Here is a 27,965-nt window from a genome sequence, read left to right on the forward strand (position 1 = left end):
GGAGGTAGGTGGGGGCGAGATGATGGAGAGCCTTGAAGCCGAGAGTAAGTAGTTTTTGCTTGATTCGTAGGTTGACAGGCAACCACTGGAAATTTTTGAGGAGCGTTTCTGTACAAAGATAATCCGGGAAGCCGAGTGAAGTATAGACTGAAGTGGGGAGAGAGAGGAGGATGGGAGATCAGAGAGGAGGATGATGCAGTAATCCAGTCGAGATAGGATGAGAGATTGAGCCAGAAAGGTAGCGGTTTGCATGGAGAGGAAAGGGCGGATCTTGACGATGTTGTGGAGGTGAGACCGGCAAGTTTTGGTGACGGATTGAATGTGTAGGGTGAATTAGAGAGCGGGGTCTAGGATTATACCAAGGTTGCGGGCTTGTGAGACGTGATTCCCCTGGACTGTAAACTCCTTGTTGGCAGGTAATGTGTCTTCCAACTCTGTTGTACTATATTCTCCCATTCACTTAGTACAGGGCTCTGCAGACGTAAGTGCTTAATAAATACTATTGATTGATTGATCATGTTAAAACCTGTCCCAAGCTGAAATTCCACTCCAAACTGCCTTGTCTCAAGGTCAAGGACACTTTTATGGTATTTGTTAAGTGCTTACTATGTGACAAGCACTGCCCTAAGCCCTAGGGTAGATACAAACTAATCCTGTTGGACACAGTCTGTCTGACACAGCGTTCACAGTTTAAGTAAAAGGGAGAAGGATTTAATCCCCATCTTTCTCTGAGGCACAGGGAAGTGGTGTGGCTTAGTGGAAAGAGCATGGGCCTGGATGTCTGGGGGGGTAGGTTCTAGTCTCGGCTCCGCCACTTGTCAATTGTGTGACTTTGGGCAAATCACTTAACTTCTCTGTATCTCAGTTAACTCATCTGTGAAATGGGGATTAAGACTGTGAGCCCCACGTGGAACAAACTTATTACCTTGTATCTACCGCAGCGCTTAGAACAGTGCTTGGCACATAGTAAGCGCTTACTAAATACCATAATCATAATAAAATGGAGTAACGTGTCCATGATCACACACTAGACTGGTAACAGAGCCAGGATTAGAACCAGATCCTCTGATTCCCAGGCCTGTGTTCTTTCCACTAGGCCAAACTGTTTGTCCTTGTTAGGATGTCGTTTGCAATTCAGCTCAACACCTTGGTCAGGTATTCCTGCCATCACATGGTAGTCATTTTCTTGACAACCTGTTTGTTATCAACAAGTTGTGTTGTGTCAACCATTGTCTTTGTGATCTGCTTATTCTATTGTACTGTCCCAGGTACTTAGCACAGCGCTTTGCAACAAGTAGGGGTTCAGTAAACACCATTGATTGAAAGTTTAATAATTACAACAATAATGATAATATCTTACAGGTAGTTTGATTACCACACGCAGGAATCATGTCTAGTTACTCTACTGTATACTCTGAAGAGGTTAGTACAGTGATCTGTACAGCAAGCACTAAAAAAGAGCATTGCTTGAGGTAATTGTAAGCTCTTTGAGGGCCAAAAGCTCATCTAACTTTTCTATAGTACTTTCCCAAGCACTTAGTACCGTGTTCTGCACCGAGGAAGAACTCAATAAATACCACTGATTCATTTACTGATTAAATAATAGAGCTTGCAGTCGAAGATACGTACAGGCATAAGTGTTCAGGATGGGTATAAACAGACATGTAACAGCAAGAGGTGAACATGGGGTAATAAAATATCCCCAAAGTCACACGTCCCTCTTCTCCAACCCGCCTGCTCTCAACCCTCTCCTCTACTCTCCCATCCTTCCCAGTAATATCTTCAGATGAGATCTCCTCCCGCCTCTCAAGCGCTACTCCAGCCACTTGTGCTTTTGACCCAATTTCCTCTCATCTTGTGAAATCTTTCGTCCCTTCCCTCTTCCCCTCCTTAACTTCCATCTTCAACCACTCACTCTCCAGTGGTTCCTTCCACTCTGCCTTTAAACATGCCCATGTCTCCCCCATCCTAAAAAATCATCTCTTGACCCTACCTCCTTTTCTAGTTATCGCCCTATCTCCCTCCTACCATTCCTTTCCAAATTCCTTGAACGTGGAGTCTACACACGCTGCTTCGAATTCCTCAACGCCAACTCTCTGCTCGACCCCCTCCAATCTTGCTTCCGTCCCCTACATTCCACCGAATCTGCCCTCTCAAAGGTCACCAATGACCACCTGCTTGCCAAATACAACGACTCCTACTGTATCCTAATCCTCCACGACCTCTCAGCTGCCTTTGACACTGTGGACCACCCCCTTCTCCTCAACACGCTATCCAACCTTGGTTTCACAGACTCCATCTTTTCCTGGTTCTCCTCTTATCTCTCCGGCCGTTGATTCTCAATCGCCTTTGTGGGCTCCTCCTTCCCCTCCCATCCCCTTACTGTAGGGGCTCCTCAAGGGTCAGTTCTTGGTCCCCTTCTGTTCTCTATTTACACTCACTCCCTTGGTGAACTCATTCACTCCCACGGCTTCAACTATCATCTCTACGCTGATGACACCCAAATCTACATCTTTGCCCCTGCTCTCTCTCCCTCTTTTCAGTCTTGTGTCTCCTTCTGCCTTCAAGACATCTCCATCTGGATGCCTGCCCGCCACCTAAAACTCAATATGTCTAAGACTGAACTCCTTATCTTCCCTCCCAAAGCCTGCCCTCTCTCTGACTTTCCCATCACTGTAGACAGCACTACCATCCTTCACATCTCACAGGCCGACAACCTTGATGTCATCCTCGACACTGCTCTCTCGTTCACCCCTCACATCCAATCCGTCAGCAAAACCTGCCGGTCTCACCTCCGTAACATCGCCAAGATCCGCTCTTTCCGCTCCATCCAAACCACTACCCTGCTCGTTCAGTCTCTCATGCTATCTCGACTGGATTACTGCATCAGCCTCCTCTCTTACCTCCCATCCTCCTGTCTCTCCCTACTTCAGTCTATACTTCACGCTGCTGCCCGGGTCAACTTTGTGCAGAAACGCTCTGGGCATGTTACTCCCCTCCTCAAAAATCTCCAGTGGCTGCCAGTCAACCTGCGCATCAGGGAAAAACTCCTTACTCTCGGCATCAAGGCTCTCTATCACCTCGCCCCCGCCTAACTCACCTCCCTTCTCTCCTTCTACAACCCAGCCCGCACCCTCCGCTCCTCTGCCGCTAACCTCCTCACTGTACCTCGCTCTTGCCTGTCCCTCAATCAACCCCCGGCCCACGTCCTCCTCCTGGCCTGGAATGCACTCTCTCCTCTCATTCACCAAGCTTGAGAGCTCACCTCCTCCAGAAGGCCATCCAAGACTGCATCCCCTTTTTCCTCTCCTGCTCCACATCCCGCCCACCCTACCTCCTTCCCTTCCCACAGCACTTGTACATATATTTGTACAGATTTATTACTGCATTTATTTTACTTGTACAGATTTATTATTCTATTTATTTTGTTAATGATGTGCATCTAGCTTTACTTCTATTTATTCTGATGACTTGACACCTGTCCACATGTTCTGTTTTGTAGTCTGCCTCCCCCTTCTAGACTGTGAACCCATTGTTGGGTAGGGACTGTCTCTATATGTTGACAACCTGTACTTCCCAGGCGCTTGGTACAGTGCTCTGCACACAGTAAGAGCTCAATAAATACGATTGAATGAATGAATGAATATGATGCCTATAAGTACATAGAGAATATAGGTGGCTATTTGGTTGATCTTATTAAGAGAGTTGGGAATGAAAAAAAAACAAATCTTTTCTGCATCTCACTGCACTATTGAGCCATCTCCCACCTCCCATTTCAAACAAACCGTTTCTGCATCTCACTGCACTCTTGAGCCGTTTCCCTCCTCCCATCTCTGTAAATACATAATGTGCACCAAGTATCTCCACTTGGTATTGTGGACTGTGTTATCATGTCTCGGTTTCTCAGGCTAGAGGAGGGGGTTCCGGGCGGGAGTTACCATAGTGTAGAACACACACCAGAGGGTCGCAGGGTCTAGAGGGAGTCCGAGAGCGCTTTGAGGTCGGTGGCGATCACAGTTGAAACAAAAAAAGAGCCACTTGGTATTGGTATCGAACAGTACTAGGGACATAGTAAGCTCTTAACAAATACCACATTCATTAATTGTTATTACTATGATTAGTAACAGCTTGGGTAGATACAGGATAATCAGGTCAGACTCACCTGTGTCCCACGAGAGGTTCACTGTTTAAGCAAGAGGGAGAACAAATAGTAAATCCTCATTTGGCAGATGAGAAAGTTAAGGCACAGGGAGTAAGAAACTAGGAGTCCAGAGACCTGAGTTATAATCCTGGCTCCACCCCGTTCCTGCTGTGTGACCGTGGGCAAGTCACTTAACATATAAAAGAAACAGCGTGGCTCAGTGGAAAGGGCCAGGGATTGGGAGCCAGAGGTCGTGGGTTCTAATCCTGGCTCTGCCGCATGTCTGCTGTCTGATTTTGGGTAAGGCACTTAAAGTCTCTGGGCCTCAGGCACCTCATCTGTAAAATGGGGATTAAGGCTGTAAGCCCCACCTGGGACAACCTGATATACCTTGTATCCACCCCAGCGCTTAGCACAGTGATTCGCAACTTGTAAGCGCTTAACAAATTCCATCATTATTATAACAGTACTTCAGTTTTCTCATCTGTAAAATGGGGATTCACTCCCTGATCTCCCTTCCCCTTACCTTGTGAGGCCCATGAGGGACAGGGACTTTGTCCGACTTGATTATTTTTTATCTGTCCCTGAATTTAATAAGGAATATCGTATCGTTCACTCCCAAGCACTTAATACAGTGTTCTGCACACAGTAAGTGCTTGATAAATATCACATATCGATTGATTGACGTATGGTGGGTTCCCGATTTGAATATCCAGAGCAGAGACCAAATGCGTTGTAGGAAGGAGCCACGGAGAAGGTCACCCTGAGATGGGGCAGACACTGCTTCAGTAGAAGCAGAGGATCCCTTTATCCCTTGGAAGAAAATTTCCCCCCTACTACCTTCCCCAGGGAGGCCTTCTTGTCCCTGTTCCTTAGGCTGTAGATGAGGGGGGTTAGGGAGTGGGGTACCACGGTGTAGAACATCGACACCAGCAGAACCTGGGTCGAGGGTGTGTTCTAGAGCGGCTTAAGGTGGGCGACGATCACAGTTAAGACAAAACGAACCACCACGACTAGGTGAGGCAGGCAGGTGGAGAAGGCTTTGACCCGGCCCTCAGCGGACGGCATCTTCAGCACAGCCGAGATGATAAGCCTGTCAACTCCAAGCAGAGGGACCCCAGGAAGGAACCCAAGGCCAAGGTGACATCCTCCATGACGTGTCTCTTGGAGCAGGAGATCTTCAGAAGGGAAGGGACGTCACGGAAGAACCTCTGGATGTCCATGGGGCGGCAGAAGGGGAAGGAGAAAGTGTCAACTGAGTTCAGGGAGCCAATCAGAACCCCCGCCAGCAACGAGACAGCGGCCATCTTCCCACAGGCCCCTGGGGCCATGACAGCCTCTTAGCGCAGGGGGTGGCAGGTGGGGGCGTAGCGGTCGTAGGACATCGCCATGAGGACGAATAGCTGACACGTAGAACATGATCACTGACAAACCTGGATCAAACAGCCTGGGAGAGCGATTTCTCTACGGTCGGTCAGGAACTTGTGGACGGATGTGGGGACGGTGACGGAGATGAGGCAGAGGTCGAGGACGGACAGGTGCCTGAGGAAGAAGTACATGGGGATGTGGAGGCGCCGGTCGAGAGCGGTGATGGTGATGAAAAGGAAATTCCCCTTCAGGGTCGCCAGGTACACCAGGAGGAACAGCGCGGCCTGGACCAGCTGCAGCTCCCGGATGCTGGAAAACTCCATGAGCTGGAATTTGAATCCGGTGGAGAGATTGGCTGTGCCCTGGGGCACACCGGCTGGCTCCTGATTGGTTCCATTCATCAGGTTCCATTGACGAAATCAATCAATCAGGAGTATTTATTGAGTACTTAGAGTGATATTGATGATGATGATAACGGTACTTGTTAAGCACTTGCTATGTGGCAAGCACTGTTCTAAGCACTGGTGTAGATACAGGTTAATCAGGTTGGAAACAGTCCCTGTCCCACATGGGGCTTACAGTATCAATCCTCATTTAACAGATGAGGTAACTGAGGCCCAGAGAAATGAAGTGACTTGCCCAAGGTTACACTGCAGACAAGTGGCAGAGTAGGGATTAGAACTCATGACCTTCTGACTCCCTAGCCCATGCTCCATTCACGGCGCCATGCTGCTCCTCTTAAGCAGAGGATTAAGTATTAAGTATTAAGCTCTTGGGAGAGTACAAAATAGAGTTGGTAGATATGTTCTTTACCACCTCTAGACAGTAAGCTCCCGTAAGCTCGTTATGGGCAGGAAATGTGCCTGCTAATTCTGTTGCACTGTACATTCCCAAATGCTCTGCACATAGTAAGAACTCAGTAAATACCATTTATTGAAATATTGATTGAAGGAGTTTCCAGTCTGGAGGTGTGTCTACTGTGTGACTTTGGACAAGTCCCTTAACTTCTTTGCCTTACTTACCTCATCTGTAAAATGGGAATAAGCAAATAAGCACCATTTGGTTTGTGGACTGTGTCCAACCTGATTATATTGTATAGTGCCTGGCACATCGTAAGCGCTCAACAAATACCATTTTTTACAAATGGAGGAGGTCCTGTCTTTCCCTTTGTCATCCAACATCAATAATAGTAACAATAACCATGGCATTTGCCAAACACTGCCCTAAACCCTGGGGTAATAATAATAATGGTATTTGTTAAATGCTTGCTATATGCCAAGCAATGTATTAAGCGCTAGTGTAGGTACAAGATAATTGGGCTGAACACAGTCCCTGTCCCACATTGGACTCACAGTCTTATTCCCCATTTTATAGATGAGGTAACTGAGGCCTAGAGAAGTGAAGTGAAGATCTCGGAGCAGGCAATCTTCAGCAGGGAAGGTATATCACAAAAGAACCGCTGGATGTCACAGAGCAAACAGGTGGCGGAGCCGGGATTAGAACCCACGTCCTTCTGACCCCCAGTCCCAAGCCCTATCCAGTAGGCCATGCTGCTACACTCAGGTTGGACAAATTATCTGTCCCACACAGGGCTCAATATCTCAGTACGAAGGAGAACAGGTATTGAATAGCCATTTTACCAATGGGAAAACTGAAGCCCAGTGAAGCTCAGTGACTTGCCCAAGTTCACACAGCCAGCAAACAGCAGAGGTGGGATGCGTTACTGCATTTCTCTGTGTCTCAATTTCCTCATCTATAAAATGAGGATTCTATCCTTCTTCTCCCTCACTCTTTGACTATGTGTCCCATATGGGACACGGACTGTGTCTAACCTGGTGATCCTGTATCTACTCCAGCGCTTAGTACAGTGCTAGACACATAGTAAGCACTTAGCCGATACCCTCGCTATCTCTAGACTGTAAGCTCGTTGCGGACGGGGAATGTGTCTGTTTATTGTTGCATTGTCCTCTCCTAAGCGCTTAGTACCGTGCTGCACACGCAGTAAGAGCTTACAGTGCTTACAGTTTATTGAGAGTAAGTACTCAATAAATACGATTGAATGGATGAATGCAGCACTGACCCAGCACTCTGGCGTTTTAGGGAAGCAGAGTGATCCGGTGAGTCTGGGAGGTGGTGGAGGAAGAGTTTTCGGGTTGTCTAGGCTGAGGGAGGGGCGGGAGTCTGTCACCCCAGGGCTGGGACGAAGACACCTGTCAACACCTCGGACAGGAGATGAGGACCGTAGACCTCTGACCCTGCCTTGATCCCTGGCCAGATTGAAATCCAGAGCATTTGTAGACAAACAAGGGAGCACCCCGTAACACTGTCTCACTCCCACCTTTCTCTCTCTCTCACAAACACACACACACACCCCTTAGCCCACTGTTATACACACACATACAACGTAGACACACAAGCCTCATACCACTGTCACACACATAAACATACATCCCTCACCTGTTTCAAACATACACCGATCACGCCACAGTCGTACCCACACACAAGCATCCCATCCCTGTGCAACACACAGAAGAAGGAAGGACAATGAGGTGGAGAAGGAGGAGGAAGAAGGGGAGGAGCAGACTGGAAGAGTTCCAAGAGATGAGGGGAAGTTGAGGAGGAGAGAGGCAGCCAGGAATGTTCGATTTCCTCCAGACTCTAAGGGGATTTCTGTTCTAGGGTTTAACTGCTTAGTAAGTGGATTACGTGGAAGGCAAATAGCAGCTGGACCCTGGGGCTGAAACTGCTGAACTTCTCTTCTGAAGTTCTGAATATTCCCCATCCACCAACGAATCCTGAAAAATTCCATTTCAGCTTAAGGACCCTGGATTAGGACTGGGCAGATTTGAACTGGCACTAATGTCGTATTGTCCTGAGCACTTAGAATAGTGCTCTGCACACAATAAGCGCTCCATAAATCTGATCCCATCGATTGATTGATTGGAGTCAGTTCTAGGTTTTAGACTGGGCTTTCATGGTCCTGGGACACTCTCTATGTCTACGGCATATCCTGAAGTCTGGATTCATGACAGAACCACCTCCCCTCCTCCCTCCAAAATCAGGCCAGTGAAGCGCACACCCATCGTCCTAGGGTCATTGGGACCAGGCTGTGTCTAAGGACAGCCGGACTCCGTGGATGAGATGGGGGATCCCACAGGGGAAGGTCCCAGCTTGGAAAAAATCAGGAGGACCTTGTGACTCTCACTGCGCTTGGGGAAAGCAGAAATACATCCGTTCCCATTGGCTCCCGCAGAATATGAGTCTTATGGAATCTCTTCCTAGAGAGGGAGGTAATTGACACACTCAGCGAGGCATCGGAATCTGTTCCTTGAACGGTTGTGGATGCCGTCTTGTCCTGAAAGACTCCTTGTTGTGGTACTGATTAATAATAATGATAATAATAATGATAATTGTGGTATCTGTTGAGCACTTGCTGTGTGCTAAGCGCAATACAATCAGATCAGACTCAGTCCCTATCTCACACAGGGTTCACAGCCTAAGAGGGAAGAAAGACAGGCATTTCATCCTCATTCGACAGCTAATGAAACTGAGACCCATTCATTCATTCATTCATTCATTCAATCGCATTTATTGAGCGTTTACTGGGTGCAGACTATTGTACTAAGCACCTGGAAGCGTACTGCATAAAAATAAACACATTCTATGTTCACAATGAGCGACTTGCCTAAGTTTACACAAAAGACAGATGCTGCTTCTTAGACTCCCAGAGCCTCCCGTCTCCCTCTGGGTGCCTGACTTACCTGGGGGCTCTGGGATTTCCAGATGCTGGGTTCTCCCCTCCACACCTCGCTAGGGTCACAGCGGCCTGAGGAAAAGTGTCAGAAAGAGAACATATCCCAGTTCCTCCCCTTGCCTCCCGCTCCAAGTTGAAAAGTGCTTCAGAACCACACCGTCTCTCCCCTATAAATCTACCACTTCGTTCCTCCTTTAGCTGCCGTGTTTCTCAGTGCCTAAGGGATTGGCTTCGTGCCCTGCCTGTACTGGGATTCTCTAACATTTGGGCTTTCAGACCACGAGGATCTCAGTAGACCAGGACTCTGATCTCTGAGGTACCAGCCTACTAAATCAGGCCTCACTCCAATCACAGGATGTACGTGTATTAATCCAGTGGATGAAAGATGGACTTGGGGGGTCTCCAAGCATCAGGATACCCAGGATTCTGGGTTCTTTATGGCCCACGTTCCTTGCCCACCTTCTCTACTGTAAGTACGGTGGTACTTATTGAGCGTTTACCATCCATATTTCCCCCTCTTCAATCAGTCCATCAATGGTATTCACTGAGTCTTTACTGTGTGCAATTAAATATCTGTAATCTGTACATATCTGTAATATATTTATTTAGATTAATGCCTATCTCCCCCTGTAGACTGTAAGCCCTCTGTGGGCAGGGATTATCTCTCTTTACTGCTGTAACTGTACTTTCCAAGTGCTTAGTCCAGTACGCGGTACACAGTAAGCGCTCAGTAAATACGATTGAATGAATGAATAAATGAATGAATGTGCGCGGAACGCTGCACTTAGAACTCGGAAGAGTACGGAACAACAATATTGGCAGACATATTTCCTGCCCATAACCAGTTTCCAGTTTACGAGGGACTGGTAAATCACTCCCAACGATTCAAGCGAGCCTTCTTACTAGCTCTGTCCTTCCCCTCTTTGCGATCATTTCCTCTCACGTCCACCAATGGGTCAGAGGGTTCTAGACAAGGAAATGAGTGGAAGAGGGAGAGATGACAAAAAACTCCCTTGAATCTCTCCCCAAGGACGTTTGTCATCGACACTGTACTATCAGCTCCTGGAAGGCAGGGATTGTATCTGTCAGCGAAATTGTCCCCTTCCAAACGACCTTTTAGGTGCTAAGCTCACTGTGGTCAACTACTAAATCTGTTCTAGTGGACTCTCCCGAGTGCTTAGCTCAGCGCTCTTCACATAGTAAGCGCTCAATAAATACCGTTGATTGTGTGATTATTTTAATGCCTGTCTCCCCTTCAAGACTGTCAGCTCACTGTGGGCAGGGAACGGGTCTATCAACTCAGTTTTATTGGACTCTCCCGAGAGCTTAATACAGTGTTCTGCTCACAGTAAGCGCTCAATCAATACTATTGATTGTTTATGGGCTGGAAACTTTTCTGCCAATTCTGTTCTTCTGTGCTCTGTCATACTGCTTCTTTGGTTGCCTCAGAGTGGCACAGATATGATGGCACAGGCACCCTCTTTAATAATAGTAATAATGATAATTATGGAATTTGTTAAGCGTTTACTGTGTAACAAGCACTGGGGTAGATACAAGGTAACCAGGCTGTCCCACGTGGGGCTCACAGTCCTAATCCCCATTTTACAGGTAAGGTAACAGGCACAGAGAAGTTAACAGACTTTCCCAAAATCACACAGCTGACAAGTGGCTCAGTCAGGATTAAAACCTATGACCTCTGACTCCCAAACCTGTGCTCTTTCCAGTAAGCCACACTGCTTCTCTACAGAAGACAGATACCTTCTGTACAGCTACCACACAAGAGGTGATTTGTGGGGTGCAAGAGGTATTAATTTATTCACTCATGTTTATTGAGCGCTTTCTGTGTGCACAGCACTGTACTAAGCGCTTGGGAAGTACAAGTTGGCAACATATAAAGACGGTCCCTACCCAACAACGGGCTCACAGTCTAGAAAGGAAGGAATCCTGAAAATGTCTGATTAATGTGAGAGCAACGAATTCTCAGCAGCTCCAGAAATGCCAACTCTGACAGCTGTCTACTGGTCTTTGGCTTTGTGGCATAAAGCATGGAAGCAGCGTGGTTTAGTGGCTAGAGCATGGACCTGACAGTCCCTGCTGTGTGACCTTGGGCAAATCATATAACTTTGCTGTGCCTCATTCCCTTGATCTGTAAAATAGGGAAATGTTAAGAACAGTGTTTAGAACAATCAGCCCATCGTATTTATTGAGTGCTTACTGTTTGCAGAGCACACTTTAGCAATATAACGGACACATTCTCTGACAGTGTAACAGTGACTATCACAGAGGAAGCACTTAATAAATACCATTATTATTGGTGGTGATAATAATACCAAATGGTATTCGCTAAGTGCTTACTATGTGCTAGACACAGTTCTAAGCGCTGGGGTAAACACACGATAGTCTGGTTGGTTACAGCCCCTACCCTACATAGGGCTCAAATACTTAATTCCCGTTTTACAGATGAGGGAACCGAGGCACGGAGAATTAAAATGCCTTGCCCCAGGTCACACAGCAGGCAGGTGGCAGAGTCAGGATGATGATAACCCAGGTCCTTCTGACTTTCAGGCCCGTACTCTGTCCATTAGGCCACTCTGCCTCTGCCTAATTATGTTGGCTGAAGAGGACGTAGAGGGAATTCCCATGGGGAAACTCCCAATTAATCCACGAGGAGTGTGGGTCATTGCTGCATAGGACCTAACCGGGGGGAGCTTAGCTTTTCCCGGCACCCTGAATGGGCCTTCTGCTCAAGATCCCAAGGGGTACCAGCTACTTTTTCTGAGGGGACATCTTTGTGGAGGGGTTTCCCGAACAGTCCCACAGGGGACAAGGATGCTTTTGAGCCTTTATCTATCCCTGAAATCTCTATCAGGACCCACGCACGCACCCGGATAAGAGAAGGCCTAATCCCAGCCTTGGGACGGAGGAGGTGAGTTTCGGTGCAGGAGGGAAGGAGAGGGAAAAGGGGGGCCAAGTTTGGAGTGTGTGTGTGTGTGTGTGTGTGTGTGTGTGTGTGTGTTTGTGTCTGTGTCTGTGTCTGTGTCTGTGTCTGTGTCTGTGTCTGTGTCTCTGTGTGTGTCTGTGTGTGTGGTTGCGGAGAGTTCTGGAGATCAACCAGTTAACCACACCTCAAGAACCGGCAGTTGTTGCACATTCACCTCTGCATCAGACAGAAACTCCTCACCATCGTCTTAATAATAATACTAATAGCGATAGAGTATTTGTTAAGTGCTTTCTATGTGCCAAGCACTGTTCTAAGCTCTGGGGGAGATACAAGGTAATCAGGTTGTCCCACGTGGGGCTCACAGTCTTCATGCCCATTTTACAGATGAGGTATCTGAGGCACAGAGAAATGAAATGACTTGCCCAAGTCACATAGCTGACAGGTTACGGAGCCGACATTAGAACCCACGACATTAGAACTCCCAAGCCCAGGCTCTTTTCAGTGAGCCACGCTGCTTTCATTCATTCATTCATTCAATCGTATTTATTGAGCGCTTACTGTGTGCAGAGCACTGTACTACGCGCCTAGGAAGTTCAAGTTGGCAACATATAGAGACGGTCGCTACCCAAGAATGGGTTCACAGTTTAGAAGGGGGAGACAGACAACAAAACAAAACATGTGGACAGGTGTCAGGTCATCAGAAAAAATAGAAATAAAGCTAGATGCACATCATTAACAAAATAGAATAGTAAATATATACAAGTAAAATAGAGTAATAAATCTGTACAAACATATATACAGGTGCTGTGAGGAGGGGAAGGAGGTAGGGCGGGGAGGATGGGTAGGAGGAGGAAGGCCTCCTAGAGGAGGTGAGCTCTCATTAAGGCTTTGAAGGGAGGAAGAGAGCTAGTTTGGCGGATGTGCAGAGCGAGGGCATTCCAGGCCAGGGGAAGACGTGGGCCGGGGGTCGACGGCGGGACAGGCGAGAACGAGGTACAGTGAGGAGGTTAGCGGCAGAGGAGCGGAGGGTGCGGGCTGGACTGTAGAAGGAGAGAAGGGAGGTGAGGTAGGAGGGGGCGAGGTGATGGAAAGCCTTGAAGCCGAGAGTGAGGAGTTTGTGCTTGATGTTTTTGCTTCTCTGCTAAGTCATGCTGCCTAAGGTACTCAGTCAACTCACCCCCTCCTACCCCACCTCTCTGATCATCTACTCCAGCCCAGCCCGCACAATCTGCTCCTCTAGCTTCAGCTTATTCACTGGGCCCCGATCTCGTCTATGTCACCGCCGACCCCGTTCCCCGGTCTTCCCCCTAGCCTGCAACCCTCGCCCTCCTCCTCCTTACAGGCCAGACCACCACTCTCTCCATATTCAAAGCGTATCAAGCTCACATCTCCTCCGTGAGGCCTTCCCCAATTAAGCCCTCTTTTTCCCTTCTCCTTTTCCCTTCCGCTTTGTCTGTGCACTTGAATCTGTGACTTTTGGACATCTGACATTCGCCCCACTCCCAAGGCCGCTTACCCACTGTCTGACATTGGGAAGGTCGAGAAGCAGAAGCAGCGTGGCTCAGTGGAAAGAGCCCGGGTTTGGGAGTCAGAAGTCGTGGGTTCTAATCCTGACTCCGCCCACTTTACAGCTGTGTGACACTGGGCAAATCACTTCACTTCTCTGTGCCTCACCTCATCTGTAAATGGGGATTAGGACTGTGAATCCACATGGGACAACCTGATTACCTTGTATCTAGCCCAGCGCTTGGAACAGTGCTTGGCACATAGTAAGTGCTTAACAAATACAGTCATCATCAAGTCACCTCAGATCTCTGGTCCTCACTTCCCTCATCTGCACAGTGGGGATTCAATCCCTGTTCTCCCTCCTATTTATACCAGTAGGCCCATGTAGGACCTGATGATCTTGTCTCATCAATAATAGCATTTATTGACCACTCACTATGTGAAGAACACTGTGCTTAGATCAGTGCTTTGCACATAGTAACTGTTTAACAAATACCACAACTATTATTATTAGCTTCACCTGCTACACGGTTTAAACTTTTCTGGACAGCGTGGATTAGTGGATAGAGCACGGGATGGAAGACAGAGGACCTAGGTTCTGATTCCAGCTGGGCCACCTGTCTGCTGTGTGACCTTGGGCAAATCGCTACACTCAGTTTCCTCATCAGTAAAATGGGGATTCAATACCTGTTCTCCGTATGAGTCCTGTGTTGGACAGGGACTGGATCTGACCTGATCTAGACTGTGAACCCATTTGTGGGTAGGGACCGTCTCTATATGTTGCTGACTTGTACTTCCCAAGTGCTTAGTGTGGCGCTCTGCACACAGTAAGCGCTTAATAAATACGATTGAACGAATGAATTATCCTGCCTCCACCCCAGCATTTAGGATAGCGTTTAGCACAGAGTTAGCGCTTGACAAATTCTGTAATTATTATTAGGTGAAGTAGCACTGTAGTAAACCGGATAGAGCAATACTGAAATTGAGTCAACCGAGTGTGGCAGAAACAAGATGACACAGTTTATTTCATTCATTCATACATTCAGTTGCATTTATTGCACGCTTACTGTGTGCAGAGCACTGTACTAAGCACTTGGGAAATTTCAATACAACAGTAAAGAGTCACATTCCCTGTACACGACGAGTTTACAGTCTGCGGGGAAGGAGGAGACAGACATTAATATAAATAAATTACAGTTATGTACTTAAATGTTGTGGGGCTGAAAGGGGAAGAACAAAGAGAGCAAGTCAGTGTGATGCAGAAAGAAGTGGGAAAAGAGGAAAGGAGGGCTAAATCAGGGAAGTCCTTTTTGAGGAGACGAGCCTTCGATAAGGCATTGTCTGTCAGATATGAGGGAGGACATTATAGGCCAGAGGCAGGGCATGGGCGAGGGGTTGGCAGTGAGATAGATGAGATGGAGGCATGGTGAGGTTTCCTATAGGGCTTCATTAGAGAAAGACGAAGGGAATTAGAAGGAAGTCAAGACACACTCTGATAAGATCATTAATATCTGTGACCTTAAAACATTTGATAATCGCCCCCCTCCTCAGCCCTACAGCACTTACATACATAACTATAAATTATATATTATTAATTATTTGTATTAATGTTTGTCTCTTCCTCTAGATGGTAATCTCATTGTGGGCAGGAAATATGTCTACCAGCTTTGTTGCATTGTACTTTCCCAAGCGCTTAGTACAGTGCTCTGCACACAGGATGTGCTCAATAAGTACCATTGGTGATGAAGATAGAGACCAGGCAATAGCAAATCTGATGAGCCTTGTGCAGCTAAGGAAAGGTTTGAGACAGGAAGACAGGAGTAAAGACTGGGGAAAAATCATCCTGAGAAATATTTCAGAATCATTTAGTTGGTAAGATTTACTGAGAACCTAATGTGTGCAGAGCTCTGTATTTAGCTCTTAGGAGAGTGCAAGTAGTGTCAAAATACACTATCTCTGTCCAATCAATGAATCCATCAGTGGCATTTATTGAGCTCTTACTGTGTGGAGAGCACTGTGGTTTGAGTTGGTAGAGTTAGAGTTGGTAGACATGGTACCTACAATCAAGGAGCTAGACTAGTCTAGTGGGGAGAGATAGTCATTAAATTAAATATTTGTAATCAGTCAATGCAATTTACTGAGTGCAGAGCACTGTACCAAGCTCTTGAGAGAGTACAATACTGCGTGGTTGGTAATACTAGTAATGCAATTAAAATTAATATAAAGGAGGGGTGAGCATTTGTAATGGCATTTGTTGAGCGCTTACAATGTGTCAGGCACTGTAGTAGATATAAACTAATCAGGATGGACAGAGTCCATGTCCCACAAGGGTCTCTCAGCCTTAACCCCCATTTTATATACGAGGTAACTGAGGCACAGAGAAGTGAGCTTATTTGCCCAACGTCGCAGAGCAGATGAGTGGAAGAGTCAAGATTAGAACCTATGTCCTTCTGACTCCCAGGCCCGAGCTCTATCCCTTAGGCCATGCTGCTCCTCTAGTAGCACAATTTAAAGGAACCCTTAGTACAGTAACTGGCACATAGTAAACGATTAGCAAATTCCATTTAAAAAACAAAACACTGGAGTGAGAAGTTAACGATGGCAGTTAGGGAGGGAAGAAAGTTTGGGAAGATGAGAAGATTGAATACTATCAAAGAAAAACTTCACGGACCCTACGTTGTGTTTGAGCGGATATGTTCTAGACGAGAATCAACGTGGCCTAATTCATTCTTTCAACCGTATTTATTAAGCCCTTAATATGTGCAGAGCACTGTAATACTGGCAAGAGACCGATCTTGGGAGTCAGAGGGTGTGGGTTCTAATCCCGCCTCTGCCACCTGCCTGCTGTGTGACCTTGGGCAAGCCACTTCACTTCTCTGTACCTCAGCTACCTCATCTGTAAAATGGGAATTAAGGCTGTGAGCCCCACGTGGGATAACCCGATTACTGGTATCTACCCCAGCGCTTAGAACAGTGCTTGGCACATAGTAACCGCTTAACAAATACCATAATAATAATAATAACAATTTACTACTGGTTCTTCTTCTAGCACTAGTAGGGAGAGGCAGATAAGCGGCAGAGATTCCCCTGCTACTCAAGGCCAGCTCGGTTTTGAGTAAACCAGAGGTTCAGATATAGCATCTAATTTAATCAAAGTACAATACAGGATAAATACATCAGGATGGGCAGGAACATCCCTGGGGATGGGGTTTTCTATTTTGTTCTCAAGGTGATTAAGCCCCACCCAACCTCACTACATGAGTAGCTTCGTCTTGTTTTCTGCTATTCCTTTCAGAAAACTAGAGAACAAATGAAGATATGTTTTGAACTGGATTGCCTTGGAAACCAGAGGCGATCAAGCAGTTCTACAGCAGTAACGGTTCGGAGAAAAGAGGTCAAATACAAGCTCTTGATCATTGTTTTTTCCCAGTACCCGTTGGATGAAGACTTGCGGAGCACTTGGGAAATCAAGTGGAAGGAGCCCAGGCCTGGGAATCAGGAAGATCTGGGTGCTAATTCCAGCCTTGCCACTTATCTTTTGTGTGACTCTGGGCACGTCGCTTTACTTCTCTGGGCCTCAGTTATTTCATTCGTCAAATGGGAATTAAAATTGGGAGCCCCAAGGGGGACATGGATTATGTCCAACCTGATTAGCTTGTACTTACCCAAGCGCATAGTACAGAGCCTAGCACATAGTGAGTGCTTTATAAATACCATTAAAAAAATTCCCACCTACGAAATGCCTGGGAAAGCAGTTTAAGGGAGGGGAGGGAATTGAGGTGAAAAGGGGATGTGGTGGAGTTTAGGGGAGACCCCGCTGGATGATTTCAATTTCCTTAAAAAATTAGTTGGTGAATGAGGGTAGGTGAGACTTTTATGCGTGAGATGGTTAAAAAATAACTCTCATTATGGGCAGAGATTGAATCTATCAATCAACTAATGCAATTCCTTGAGCACTCACTGTGTGCAGAGCACTGTAGTAAGAGCTTGGTAGAGTACAATCAACTTCATCAGTGGTATTTATTGAACGCTTACGGTGCGCACAGTACTGTACTAAGCACTTGGGAGAGTACAATTATCACCAATGGTATTTATTGAGCTCTTACTGTGTACGGAGGACTGTACTAAGCACTTGGGAGAGTATAATTATCATCACCAATGGTATTTATTGAGCGCTTACTGTATATGGAGCACTGTACTAAAAACTTGGGAGAGTACAATCATCATCATCAATGGTATTTATTGAGCACTTACTGTGTGCAGAGATCTGTATTAAGAGCTTGGTAGAGTATACTCATCATCATCAATGGCATTTATTGAGAGTTTACTCTATGCAGAGCACTGTACTAAGTGCTTATGCTCGATACTGTTAACCTGTGCTCCCCCAATCGCTTAGTACAGTGCGTTGCACACAGTAAGTGCTCAAGAAATACAAATGAACGAATACAGTACAATATAGTAGGTAGACACACTCCCTCATCACAGTGAGCTTGCAGTCTAGAGAGGGAAAACAGACACTAATATAATTGAATGAGTCTACCAACTCTATTGCACTGTATTCTTCCAAGCGCTTAGAACAGTGCTCTGCATAGAGTGAGTGCTCAGTACATACTACTGATTGATTGACTGAGGTAACGGGTTGGAACGTATAGCTCTTATCTCATCATATGTCCCAATTTCCTGCTGGAAATGTAACTATTCTCTATGTCTGGTTCACATTTCTTAGATCATGGCCAACCTCACCACGATGACAGAATTTCTCCTTTTGGGATTCTCGGAGGTCTGGGAGCTGCAGCTTGTCCAGGCCGCGCTGTTCCTCCTGGTCTACCTAGCGGTCCTGATGGGGAACCTCCTCATCTTCGCCGTCACCGCCCTCGACCAGAGCCTCCACACCATCATGTACTTCTTCCTCAGACGTGTCCGTCCTCGATCTCTGCTACATCTCCGCCATTGTCCCCAAATCCATCCACAACTCCCTGACCGACCAACGGCCCATCTGTTATTGGAACTGTGTGGCTCAAGTCTTTCTGGTGGTCTTGTTTGCTGCCTCGGAGCTGTCCCTGCTCACGGCGATGTCCTATGACCGCTACGTGGCCATCTGCCGCCGTCTGCACTACGAGGTTCTCCTGGACCGAAGGGCCTGTGGGAAGATGGCGACCGCCTCCTGGTTCATTGGGGGGCTATTCGGAGCGATGTACACAGCAGGAACGTTTTCCCTAAGCTTCTGCGGACTCCACGAGGTCCAGCAGTTCTTCTGTGATGTCCACTCCTCTTGGTGGTTTCTGGTTCTGGGACGCACCTTGTCATCAATAGCACTGTCGCTGTTGGTGCCATTTTTGGTTTCATCTCTTTCATCTCCATCGTGGTCTCGTACACGCACATCTTCTGGGCCGTGATAAGAAGGCCGGCCTCCGGGAGCCGGGCCAAAGCCTTCTCCACCTGCCTGCCTCACCTCATCGTGATCACCACCTTCCTCTGTACGGCCGTCTCCTCCTACCTCAAGCCCATGTCTGACTCCTCCTCAACTCTGGAGCCGCAGGTTTCCGTGGTCTACACCATGGTGCCCCACGCCTGGTAGTAGTAGTAGTAGTAGTAGTAGTAGTAGTAGTAGTAGTAGTAGTAGTAGTAGTAGTAACAATATTTAATAAGTACTTAGTGTGTGCCTAGCATTGTACTATGTATCTGAGCAGACAGAATATAATCAGGATGGACAGAGTCCTTGTCCCACACAAGGCTCTGCGTCCAAATAGCCTCGTGGAAAAGACATGGGCCTGGAAAGTCAGAGGACCTGGGTTCGAATTCAACCTCTGCTACTTGCTTGGTATGTGACCTTGGGAAACGACTTCATTTCTCTGACCCCAAATGGGACAGAGCTCTTGTCCGACTTGATCAGCTTGTTGTCTATTCCAGTGCTTAGAACAGTGCTTTACACATAGAAAATGTTTAACCAATACTATAGTTATTATTATAATTAATAGGGGGAATAGGATTTCATCCCCATTTTACGGATGAAGATTCGGAGGCATAGAGAAGATAAGTGACTTGCCCAAGGTCATGCAGCAGACAAATGGCAAACCGGGGATGAGAATCCAGGTCCTCAGACTTGCAGGTCTGAGTTTTGACCTCTAGGCTGCACTGTTTCCAACTGGCTTGTCCCCTGTCCCATACAAATTCGTTTCCCAATGCCTTTATGTCTTGTAACGTTAGTTTAAGGGAACAAATTTCTTTTGTTTCATGTCTTCTTTTCCCGTTCCCCTGTCTCCCCAGTGGCATCGTGTTCCCTGGGAGTGGAGAGGAAAATGCAGTGATCTTGGAAAAGTGCAGTTAGGAAGCCCCTACCCCGTAAAGTACTTGTAAAATTTATAAAATGGGGATTGAGACCGTGAGTCCCTTGTGGGTCAGAGACTGCGTCTGAGTGCTTAGTACAGCGCCTGGCACATAGTAAGTGCTTACCAAATGCCATTATTATTATTATTGTATCCACCCCAGCGCTTAGTACAGTGCCACAAATACAAATACCACAATTATTATTAGTGGCCCGGTCCGAGCCCTGCTGAACCTCGGGGTTGATGTTACCGATGTGGTCAGGAGTCTCCAAGGTAACAAGGTCTCTCGGGCAGAGCCCAGAGCTGGTCCGTGCTGGGGACCCCCTCCCCACAACCATCACGCCGAAACAGTGGATGCCTTCTCTGAGGGGACCCTCGGGTCATCAGGGGAAACGTATGCCTGGTTACTTCACAGAGCCTTTCCTGTCACAGCCACAAATGTGCAAGAAGGGACGAGGACTGAGAGTGAGCATCTTAACTCTCTGTCCTCATGAAGAACCTGCCTGTAGTGGCCATCTCCAATATTAGATGGCTCCGGTGGGGTTGAGTCGAGGAAGACTTGGTGGGCTGAAATTGGTGACAACATCGAGAAAACACCTCTTACCAAGTTCCTCATGCAGCTCACTGTAATAATAATATTAATAATTGTGGCAGTTAATAATAATTATTATAACTCTGGTATTTGTTAAGTGCTTACTATATGCCGCACACTGTTCAAAGCACTGAGTTCTTAGGTGCTTACTATGTATAAGGCACTGTACTGAGTTCTGGAGTAGATACAAGCAAATTGGATTGGACACCCGTCCGTGTGCCACATGGTATGGTATTTGCTAAGTACTTACTACGTGACAAACAACGTTCTAAGAGCTAAAGTAAGCAGTCCCTGTCCCAAATGGGGTTCATAGTCTTAATTCCTATTTTACAGATGAGGTAACTGAGCCCCAGAGAAGTGAAGTGACTTGCCCAAGATCACGCAGCAGAGAAGGGGGCAGAACCGGGAGTAGAAGCCAGGTGCTCTGACTCACAGGCCTGGGTTCCTTCCACTAGATCGCGCTGCTGCTCACTAGACCACACTGCTGACTTTGAGGGTAATAATACTAATGATGATGGCATTTGTTAAGCGCTTACTATGTACCAAGCACTGTTCTAAGCGCTGGAGAAGGTCTTTGTCTACTACCTTTATTGCACTGTGCTCTCTCAAGGGCTTACAGCAGTGCTTAGCATACAGTATATGTTCAATATATACCCAAATTAATTGTTTGGTTGAAGGGACCTGCCAAAGACTAGGGAAAGGTGGACCTGCAACCCAAATATCCTGACTTCCGGTTACTCATCCTTTCCTGGCTGCTTTCCCATTTGAGACCTCTCCCATGGGAATCCGAGCCCCCTTCTCTCAAGTGGATGCCTACTTGACTTGGGTGGGAGAGTACAGCTTGATTTTGTGCGTGAGGGCATCTCAGCCCTGCATGAGAATTTCCTCTTTGATTCATGGAGATTAAATCCTATTTAGACTGGGACCCCCATGTGGGACAAGGACCGTTCCCAACCCGATAAAACCTGGATATATCCAACACTTAGAACAGTGCCTGGCACATAGTAATTATCATTATCACTTTTACTATCATTAATACTAAACCACTTCTTCTCATAACGTCCTCTTCATCACGTATTATGTCGTTAATTACCTGTGGGTTCTAGAGCGCATGTGAGAATACATTCTGACACCGACAATCACACGAATCATGGGTTTCAGGAAAAGCGAAAGAGACAATAAGGAAAGGGAGGTAGTGTGGCCTAGTGGGAAGAGTCCAGAAATGGGATCCGGTAGTCTGAATTCAAGTCCCGGCTTTGCCCCTGAGTAGTTGTGTGCACTTGTGAGATTAATCCAAGCTGTCACCAAAACCTCCCGGTCTCAGCTCCGCAACATTGCCAAGATCCTCCCTTTCCTCTCCATCCAAACATCTACCCTGCTCGTTCAGGCGCTCATCCTATCCTGTCTGGACTACTGTATCAGCCTCCTCTCCGATCTCCCATCCTCTTGTCTCTCCACTTCAATCCGTACTTCACGCCGCTGCCCTGATTGTCTTTGTCCAGAAACGCTCTGGGCATGTTACCCCCCTCCTTAAACATCTCCATTGGCTACCAATCAACCGGCGCATCAGGCAGAAACTCCTCACCCTCGGCTTCAAGGCTCTCCATCACCTCGCCCCCTCCTACCTCACCTCCCTTCTCTCCTTCTACAGCCCAGCCCTCACCCTCCACTCCTCTGCCGCTAGTCTCCTCACCGTGCCTCATTCTCGCCTGTCCTGCCGTCGGGTCCCGGCCCACATCATCCCCCTAGCCTGGAATGCCTTCCCTCCCCACATCCGCCAAGCTAGCTCTCTTCCTCCCTTCAAGGCCCTACTGAGAACTCACCTCCTACAGGAGGCCTTCCCAGACTGAGCCCCCTCCTTCCTCTCTCCCTCCTCCCCCCTCCACCCCCCGCCTTACCTCTTTCCCTTCCCCACAGCACCTGTATATATGTATATATGTTTGTACGTATTTATTACTCTATTTATTTTACTTGTACATATCTATTCTATTTATTTTGTTTTGTTAATATGTTTTGTTTTGTTCTCTGTCTCCCCCTTCTAGACTGTGAGCCCACTGTTGGTTAGGGACCGTCTCTATATGTTGCCAAGTTGTACTTCCCAAGCGCTTAGTACAGTGCTCTGCACACAGTAAGCGCTCAATAAATACGATTGATTGATTGATGGATGGATTGATTAATACTTCCATTTCTCTGGATTTGTCTGGGTGGGAGGAGAATATTGCAATCATTCCAGACAACGTCACTCTCTCCTCCTTCATATCAGAAACAGCATCACTCTCCCCATCGTCTAAACGTTATTGACGGTACATCTCCTCCCTGTCTAAGCCCTCATTTGCTCTTCTTCCACGACCTTCTGCTTCGCCCTTGCACTTGAATTAGCTCCCTTTATTATCCCTCCCTCAGCCCCACAGGACCTATGTCCATATCTATGATTTATTACTAATAATGTTTTCCTCATCCTCTAAACTATGTCTATGTATAGACTCAAAATCTAATCCTTACTTCTGTCTCCAAGTCTTCAAAGTCATGGTTCTGGTTTTTTTTATGGTATCTGTTAAGCGCATACTATATGTCAAGCACTGTTCTAAGGGCTGGGGTGGATAAAGGTTCATCAGGTTGAGTACAGTCCCTGCCCTCCACGAGGCTCAAAGTCTTAGTACGAGGTAGAACCGATAATGAATCCTCATTTTAAAGATCAGGAATCTGAGGCCTAGAGAAGTGAAGTCATTTGCCCAATGTCACTCGGCAGACAGGATTAGAACCAAGGTCCAATTGTATTGTATTCTCATAAATGTTTAGTGCAGTACTCTGCCCAAAGGAGGCATTCAATACATACCAACCAAGAATTGATTGAATCCTTCCTGGGCTGGAGCAGGGGGCAAATGGGTGCTAATTCTATTTTATTGTACTCTCCCAGAGCTTTAGTATGGGCTCAATAAGTACCATATTTGATTGCTTGATTGATGTCAATGGCAAGGAGTGGGGGATGTGGCGGGGGGGGCAGGAATTCCTGTATTGGGGGTGTTGGGGGACGGATTTTGGGCTCACCTCGGAGTGTGAATGCTAGTATCACAGGGAGCCCAGATACACCAATGGTGTCCAGTGGTAGTCCCGATGGATACTAGACCCCCTGTACCACGTGAGGTCACGTGGGCAATGTCAGATCACACCATAACAACGGTGTGGCCTAATGGATAGAGTATGGGCCTGGGCCGTCACTTGTCAGCTGTGTGACCTGGGGCAAGTCATCTGTCTTCTCTGTGCCTCAGTTACCTCACCTGAAAAATGGTGACAAGATTGTGAGACCCATGTGGGACAGGGACTGTGTCAAAACCCGTTAGCTTGTTTTCGCCAGATCTTAGTACAGTGCCTGGCACATAGTAAGTACTTAACAAATACCACAGTCATTTTTATTATTATACACAACATTGTGTTGAGTTCATCCAAGTCCACCTGAGCTTGGGCATAGCCTCGGGGGGAGGGGGGCATAGAGGAGGGACTGACCCCTGACTCAATCACTGCACTGGGGACACAATGACTCGCAACTAAGCTGCCCACCATAATCAGGGTGCTTGACCTCTCTGGGCATGGTCTAGTGTCCCCTGAGTGAGGAAGGTAACATTAGTTGTCTGCTAGGTTACCTAGGAAAAGTCACTTCATTTCTTTTTGCCTCAGTTACCTCATCTGTAAAGTGGGGATTGAGACTGTGAGTCCCATGTAATAATAATAATCATAATAATGATGGCATTTGTTAAGCGCTTACTATTTGCCAAGCACTGTTCAAAGCACTGGGGTAAATACAAGATAATCAGGTTGTCCCACGTGGGACTCACAGTCTTCATCCCCATTTTACAGATGAGGTAACTGAGGCACAGATAAATTAAGTGACTTGCCCAGAGGCACAAAACTGAGACGTAGTGGAGCCCGGATGAGAATCCACGTCCTCTGACTCCCAAGCGCATGATCTTTCCATTGAGCCACGGTGGACTCTGCCCAATGCATATTACAGTGCCTGGCACATAGAAGAACTTAACAAACGTCATTAATATTATTACTGTATCCACCCAAGCGCTTAGTACCGTACCTGGTACACAGTAAGATCATTTTGGTGGCCCGTACGGGGAGATCCAGTAGATGTGAGTGCCGCCGTCCTGGCTGACCACAGCACAGCCTGAAGCCATCGGAGTGCAAGAGAGGCCCGCCATCACACCGCGTGGCCCCCGCTGCTCCCGGAAGGATCATCTCCTCAGAATGCCCCCATAGACGCCCGGGACTCCGTTCCCGAGAGGAACGTCCGCCATCACACAGCGTGGCCCCCGCTGCTCCTGGAAGGATCCTCTCCTCAGAGCGCCGCCACAGACGCCCGGGACTCCGTTCCCGAGAGGCCCGCCCGCCCGCCATCACACCGCGTGGCCCCCGCTGCTCCCTGAAGGATCCTCTCCTCAGAGCGCCAACATAGACGCCCGGGACTCCGTTCCCGAGAGGCCCGCACACCATCACACCGCGTGACCCCCGCTGCTCCCGGAAGGATCCTCTCCTCAGAGCGCCACCACAGACGCCCGGGTCTCCGTTCCCGAGAGGCCCGCCCGCCATCACACCACGCGGCCATGCTGCTCCTGGAAGGATCCTCTCCTCAGAGCGCGCCGCCATAGACGCCCGGAACTCCGTTCCCGAGAGGCCCGCCCGCCATCACACCGCATGGACCCCGCTGCTCCCGGAAGGATCCTCTCCTCAGAGCGCCAGAGATGCCCGCCATAGACGCCCGGGACTCCGTTCCCGAGAGGCCCGCCCGCCCGCCATTAAACCGCATGGGCCCCGCTGCTTCCGGAAGACTCCTCTCCTCCGAGCGCTGCCATAGACGCCCCCTGCTTCCACCCTCACCCACTTAAGCGACCTTCCTTATAGTGCCCCCCAACCCCCCTTCCCAGTCCGGTCCTGACTGACTCCCTCCCCCCCGACACCCCGGGAAAAAGGCCCTTGTTATCACCAAGTTACATTAACGACAACCTCATTCGCACCTACTCAGCCTTCCTATCCCGCCATCGACCCCCAGCCCTCGTCCTCCCCCGGGCCTGGAATGCCCTCCCTCTGCCCATCCGCCAAGCTAGCTCTCTTCCTCCCTTCAAGGTCCTACTGAGAGCTCATCTCCCCCAGGAGGCCTTCCCAGACTGAGCCGCTTCCTTCCTCTCCCCTCGTCCCCCTCTCCATCCCCCTCCTTCCCTTCTCCACAGCACCTGTATATATGTATATATGTTTGTACATATTTATTACTCTATTTATTTATTCATTTTACTTGTACCTATCTATTATATTTGTTTTATTTTGTTAGTGAACATCTAGAGAGTGAGCATCTAGAATCCTTCTGCAGTTACTGTCTCCGATGTTAGACCGCTCCGGTGAGTCTGAATCTGGCATGGGCTTAGGAGAGTGATGGAGATGAGAAAACACCTCTTGCCAGGTTCCTCTTGCTGCTTGTTGTAATAATAATATTAATAATTTTTATATTTCCTAGGTGCTTACTATGTGCCAGGCACTGTACTGAGTGAGCTTCGGGGTAGATAAAAGCAAATTGTGCGCGACGCAGTCTATGTCCCACATAGAGAAGCAGCATGGCTTAGTGGAAATGGCAAGAGCTTGGGAGTCAAAAGAGGTGGGTTCTAATCCCGCCTCTGCCACTTGTCTGCTGGGTGACCTTGGGCAAATCACTTCACTTCTCTGGGCTTCAGTTACCTCATCTGTAAAATGGGGATGAAGACTGTGAGCCCTACGTGAGACAACCTGATTACTTCGTAACTATCCCATTGCTTTGAACAGTGCTCGGCACATAGTAAGTGCTTACCAAGTACCATTATCATCACATGGGACAATCTTAAATCCCCATATCATAGTAGAGATTTTTCAGATTTCTTTGAGGAAATAAATCCCCTCTCTGTACCTCTTCAGACAACCTGCAGAGTTTCCAAGAAAATGGCCAATCTCACAATTGTGACAGAATTCCTGCTTCTGGTATTCTCGGAGGTGCGGGAGCTGCAGCTGGCCCATACCACGCTGTTCCTCCTGGTCTACGGGGCTGCCCTGAGGGGGAATCACCTCATCGTCACCGTCACCGCCCTTGACCGGCTCCTTCACACCCCCATATACCTCTTCCTCAGGAATCTGTCCATCTTCTATTTCTGCCTCATCTCTGTCACCATCTCCCAGTCCATCCACAACTCCCTGACCAAGCAAAGCTCCATCTGTTATTGGGGTTGTGTGGCTCAGGTTTCCCTGGTGGTTCCGTTTGCCACCTCAGAGCTGTTTGTCCTCACGGCGATGTGCTATGACTGCTAAGTGGCCATCTGCCACCCCTTGCTCTATAGGGTCATCGTCGACCGAGGGTGCTGCGTAAAAATGGCTGCTGCCTGCTGGCTCAGCGCACGGGACTGTTTGGGGCAATGTATACAGCCGGGCCATTCTCCTTAGGCTTCTGCAGACTCCACGAGGCCCAGCATTTCTTCTGTAATGTCCGCTTCCTGCTGAAGGTCTCTCGTTCTTGAACTCACGTTGCCATCGATACCAGTGTATCCATTTTGGTTTCATCTCTTTCGTCTCCATACGTGAACATCTTCCGGGCTGTGATGAGGATGCCGGCTGCCTAGGGAAGGGCCAAAGCCTTCTTCACCTGCCAACCCCGCCTCGTCATCATCACCGTCTTCCTCTGGACTGGAGACGTTGCCTACCTCAAACCCGTGTCAGACTCCGCCTCGACCCTAGACCTGCTGGTGTCCGTGTACTACACCGTGTTGGCCCCCTTCCTGAACCCCCTCATCTACATCCTGAGGACCCGGGACATGGAAGTTGCCCTGGGGAGGATTCTTAGGGGGCATCCATTCCTCCAGTATAAAATCTCTCAATCTCTGTCCTCACAGTGGCCCCCTGAAATGTTTCCTAGCCCTGCACTGATCTCCCCTGTTTCCTCTCTCTCCTGACCTTTCACTGACCTCCCAGCTTCCACACTCTTCCCTGACCAAAGTGGCCATTCTTTTCTTTTTTTATGGCATTGTTAAGCACTTACTAGATGCCGGGCACTATTCTAAATGCTAGGGTAGATAAAAGGTAATCAGGTTGGACACAGTCCATGTCCCACATGAGCTCACAGTCTTAATCCCAATTTTCCAGATGGTAATGATGATGATAATGATGATGATGATGGTATTTGTTAATTGCTTACTATGTGTCAAGCACTGTACTATGTGCTTAGGTAGTTACAAGATGCTCGGGTTGGAACCAGTCACTGTCCCAAGTGGGGCTCACAATTTTAATCTCCATTTTCACAGACGAAGTAACTGAGGCACTGA

The 27,965-nt window shown here is 47.9% G+C and overlaps 1 protein-coding gene across 1 annotated transcript; it reads left to right on the forward strand.

Moving 5' to 3' along the window:
• The first annotated feature begins 18,550 nt into the window (after positions 1-18,550).
• On the forward strand, positions 18,551-27,634 carry LOC119922473 (olfactory receptor 14A16-like). Its single transcript, XM_038742278.1, has 6 exons — positions 18,551-18,626; positions 18,733-18,985; positions 19,114-19,270; positions 26,988-27,156; positions 27,382-27,505; positions 27,616-27,634. The coding sequence occupies exons 1-6, from the start codon at positions 18,551-18,553 to the stop codon at positions 27,632-27,634; spliced, it is 798 nt and encodes a 265-aa protein (XP_038598206.1).
• The last annotated feature ends 331 nt before the right edge of the window (positions 27,635-27,965 follow it).

Source organism: Tachyglossus aculeatus, unplaced genomic scaffold (assembly GCF_015852505.1).
Source record: "Tachyglossus aculeatus isolate mTacAcu1 unplaced genomic scaffold, mTacAcu1.pri scaffold_102_arrow_ctg1, whole genome shotgun sequence".
In the NCBI taxonomy this organism is placed as follows: domain Eukaryota; kingdom Metazoa; phylum Chordata; class Mammalia; order Monotremata; family Tachyglossidae; genus Tachyglossus; species Tachyglossus aculeatus.